At 39.9% G+C, this 4,142-nt stretch overlaps 1 protein-coding gene across 1 annotated transcript; it reads right to left on the reverse strand.

Annotated features, from left to right (window-relative positions):
- Window positions 1–3,029: 3,029 nt before the first annotated feature.
- LOC141639215 (uncharacterized) lies at window positions 3,030–3,359 on the reverse strand. Its single transcript, XM_074448389.1, has one exon. The coding sequence runs from the start codon at window positions 3,357–3,359 to the stop codon at window positions 3,030–3,032; it is 330 nt and encodes a 109-aa protein (XP_074304490.1).
- Between the last annotated feature and the right edge of the window lie 783 nt (window positions 3,360–4,142).

Raw genomic sequence — 4,142 nt, forward strand, 5'->3', positions numbered from 1 at the left:
GAAATGACATACCTCTCTTAACTTCGGTGAAAGTATGGTTGAAAAACCATTTCCAGATGAAAGATCTGGGAGAGGCACAAAGAATTCTAGGCGTCCGTATCTATCGAGATAGATCACGACGGATGCTATCTCTCATCAGAGACTTACATAGACAAAGTCCTAGAGAGATTCAAAGCATGACTAACTCCAAGAAGGGGTTCCTTCCTATGGCTCCAGGGGTGCATTTGAGCAAGTCTCGGGCACCGAGACACGGAAGAGAAAGAGCGCATGACACGGATTCCTTATGCTTCGGCTATAGGATCAATCATGTATGCCATGATATGCACACGTCCGGACGTGGCATATGCATTGAGTATGACAAGTCGATTCCAACAGCATCCAGGTGAACCACATTGGCTGGCTGTCAAGAACATTCTTAAGTACCTACGGAGGACTAAAGATTGGGCATTGACTTATGGAGGCGAACAAAAGCTATGCGCAACCGGTTACGCAGATGCTAGCTTCCAAACGGATCGAGATGACTCGAAATCTCGATGTCTGGATTCGTCTTTACCCGATCGGTGGAAGAGTTCGAAACAAATTTAGATTCTACGACCGAGTCCGAGTACTATGCCGCGTCGAAGCTACAAAGGAAGCGATATGGATGCGTCAATTCTTACATGGACTATCTGTAGTGCCTAGTTCGAATGACCCGATCACCATCTATTGCGACAATAGTGGTGCCATCTTCCAAGCTAAGGAGCCAAAGTCTAGCAACAAATCTAGACATGTACAACGGAAAGCTCATCTAATCCGAGATTACGTGGAGCAAAAGGAAGTAGTGATAGAAAAGATTGCTGAGATGATAACATAGCGAGATCCTCTCACTAAAGCATTACGACAAGATAAGCATGAAGGGCATGTTAATTCCATGGGAATTAAACGTGTTCCTAAGTTGTAGTACTCTTTTATGGATTAGATTCATTCTCGCTTGTACTCTATACGACATCATGGTTTTGATATTTTATATATATATTTTGTTTTTCATGTGGATTTGTACGACAAATTTTGAACACCACAAAGTGAACTGAACAAACATTATATTTTTCAGTCCTTAATTGCCCACATGAGCTGATAACTCGGCAATTATTTTGTGACGTTGGTTGATGGTGGGTTCAACGAGCCATAAGTCAACCGGTTGACCGACCAATCACAGAGGCGATTTATACGGATATTTCGTAGGACACAATTGTGACATCGACGTGGAGTCCTAAATGTTTTATAACAACCCGGTCGTGGATAGGACTTCCATGGTGATCCTAAGAGTCGATTCTTTTGACTATCGACTGTCTCTTGAGACTAAGGTGGTGATTTTGGGTGACTTTGGTTTCTTTCTCACGGTCATCCGTAAAGGGGGCCAAGTAGATTTTTTTTCGGGTCATTTCATCTGTGCTTAGATCGGAAGGAGTCGAGTTGAAGGAAATATTCAGCCTTTATCAGGTACTCTATATTTCTCAGGGCCACTCGAGGAGTCAGAATCGAAATGCATGGCCATGCTCGGATACGGATTCGTTTTATCGGTTAAGTTACTCTCTAGTCGGGGAAACCACTCTAGATACGGATCGATGGTCAAATACGACCTTTGTGGTTCCGGATTCGCAAATTGTTTTACATTGAGTGGGAGAAATTTTAAATGAATATGAGAATCGGTTATCGCACATACACTTGTACGGACAAGTGGGAGTTTGTTGGGGTTTGTGTCCTCCGTTAGTGCGGATAACGTCATTGCACATACACTTGTACGGACAAGTGGGAGCTTGTTGGGGTTGGTGTCCCAAGTTAGTGCAAGGACTTATAAACCTCTAAAAGGATCAAAGGGCATACTTTTGGTATTATTATCGGTTGATCCACGTTTATCAATAACGGTTGGCTTGCTAGATAAGTTTGACGTTATTGTCATACGGATGGCGGTGATCAATCGATCCCTAAAAGTCACACCTATAGGATACGTTCGAGAGATGTGACAAGATGAAAATACAAATCATGTAGATGCCAAATTTGACTAACCGGTTAGTCGAGTTATTTGACTAGTAATTAGTCAAAATATGATGTTGAGATATTATATTTAATACGGATTAAATATTATGGGCTAAGGCGAATTAACCAGTTAATTCGTAAAATTAAATATAAGCGTTTTATATTTGATTAATGTATATTGAATTAATTATACAATATCGTCTTTGTCGGACATGTATTAATACTTCAACTAACCCGTGTTATTAGTTGATGTTTTTAATAGCCGATAACCGATGACGATTTATAATAAACCGTGTCATATACATTTAGTGGATTTCGGATCGGGCCACGAGTTAAACATAAGGAGAAAACGGAAGCCCATTCCCTCCTTGATCCACTCGGCCAAACCGAGATTAGGAGAACAAAAGGAGAGCTCCTCCTCTTGTTTAACCTAATCATCATTAGTGGAAAAAGAATTAGGGTTTTAGAGATTAATTTTCTCTCTGAAACCGAGATCTCACATCTCGAAAACCTCACATCAAGTTCTCCCAATATTGCAAGGCAATCGGAGAACACCTTCTAGCACAAGGGCATATCTCGGACAAATCTTGGGTGCAACAATTAGGAGGGAATCTCGTTTGATTTCTGTTCTTTACGCCGTGCATCAAAGGACCCGAGGTTAATTCTTTACCTTTATCGTTTCTCCTGTATTTACGCTTTATGACAATATTTCACATGCTAAATTTACGTTATAGTCCTAAATTTAGAGGGTCTTATACGGATATTACCCCACACTTTCCATAGACTAGCTTGTAAGGTGAAGTTCCTATGGCTGTCTTATAAGCCGTCCTATAAGCCCAAAGAGAGTCATCAAGCTTCATGCTCCAATCCTTATGAGTCTTGTTAACAACCTTCTCAAGGATTTATTTGATCTCTCTATTTGAAACTTCAATTTGACCCCTTGTTTAAGGATGGTATCCCAAGCCGGTTCTATATTGAACACCATACTTTGTCAAGAGAGATGCAAGCTTCTTTTAATGGAAATGTGATCCACCATCACTAATGATCGCTCTAGGAACTCCAAATCTTGGGAATATTACTTTCTTCAAAAGCTTGGTCACCGTCTTTGCGTCATCGGTTGGGGTAGCAATTGCTTTTACCCACTTAGACACATAGTCAATGGCAACTAGAATGTACTTGTTCCCTTGAGACAATACAAAGGGACCTTGGTAATCAATTCCCCAAACATCGAAGATTTCAACCCCCAAAATGCCTTGTTGTAGCATCTCATTCTTCCAACATATGTTACTGGTCCTTTGGCAAGGGTCACAATGCATGACAAATTCTCTAGCATCTTCAAACATGGTAGGCCAATAGAAGCCCGATTAAAGGACTTTGGCAATTGTTCTTCGTAGTCCATGATGTCCTCCATAAGGAGATGAGTGACAACCTTCCAAAAATCCTTGCACTTCCCATTGAGGGACACATCTTCGATACAAGCCATCACTACATGCTTTGTAGAGGTTGGGATCGTCCCAAAAGTATCTCTTTACTTCGAACAAGAACCTCTTTCTTTGGTTGTATTTCAATTTCGGAGGTAGAACTCCTCCTACAATGTAGTTTGCAAAATCGGCAAACCATGGTGTGATATGCCTCTCAAGTGTTGGAATATGTGTCCACCGACAATAATGCGATCACAACTGTTGATCATGATGATCACATGTTTAAGTCTCATTATAAAGAATACAATTGGGAAGTAATATTTTTACTATCAACTGGTCCACACATATCGGTAATGATTGGCTGACTAGAGTTTGACATTACTGTCGTGCGATGGTGGTGATCAGTTGATCCCCTAGGTCATACCTAAAGGGCAACACTCTTAATTGACCAATTAATTGATCGTATAACGTTACGAGTCAATTAAATTATTTAAAATTGACGGACGATTTTGGAAGTAAAATTTACGTATTTCATTATAATCTGATTAAATGAGATACGGTCCGATAATCAATTGTTTCATTACTCGGATGAAATTATTGTTTAAGGAAACAATTGAAATTGAATGAATTATTATAAATACAAGTTATTGTGATTTATAAATTGGTAAAACATTTTGGTACAAGTAATTATGAATTGCTAAGTCG

The sequence above is a fragment of the Silene latifolia genome, unplaced genomic scaffold, assembly GCF_048544455.1.
Source record: "Silene latifolia isolate original U9 population unplaced genomic scaffold, ASM4854445v1 scaffold_305, whole genome shotgun sequence".
NCBI classification, from domain to species: Eukaryota; Viridiplantae; Streptophyta; class Magnoliopsida; order Caryophyllales; family Caryophyllaceae; genus Silene; species Silene latifolia.

Excerpts from the sequence above, each read along its gene's own strand:
- LOC141639215 (XM_074448389.1), bottom strand. The coding sequence starts at position 3,359 with ATGTTTGAAGATGCTAGAGAATTTGTCATGCATTGTGACCCTTGCCAA.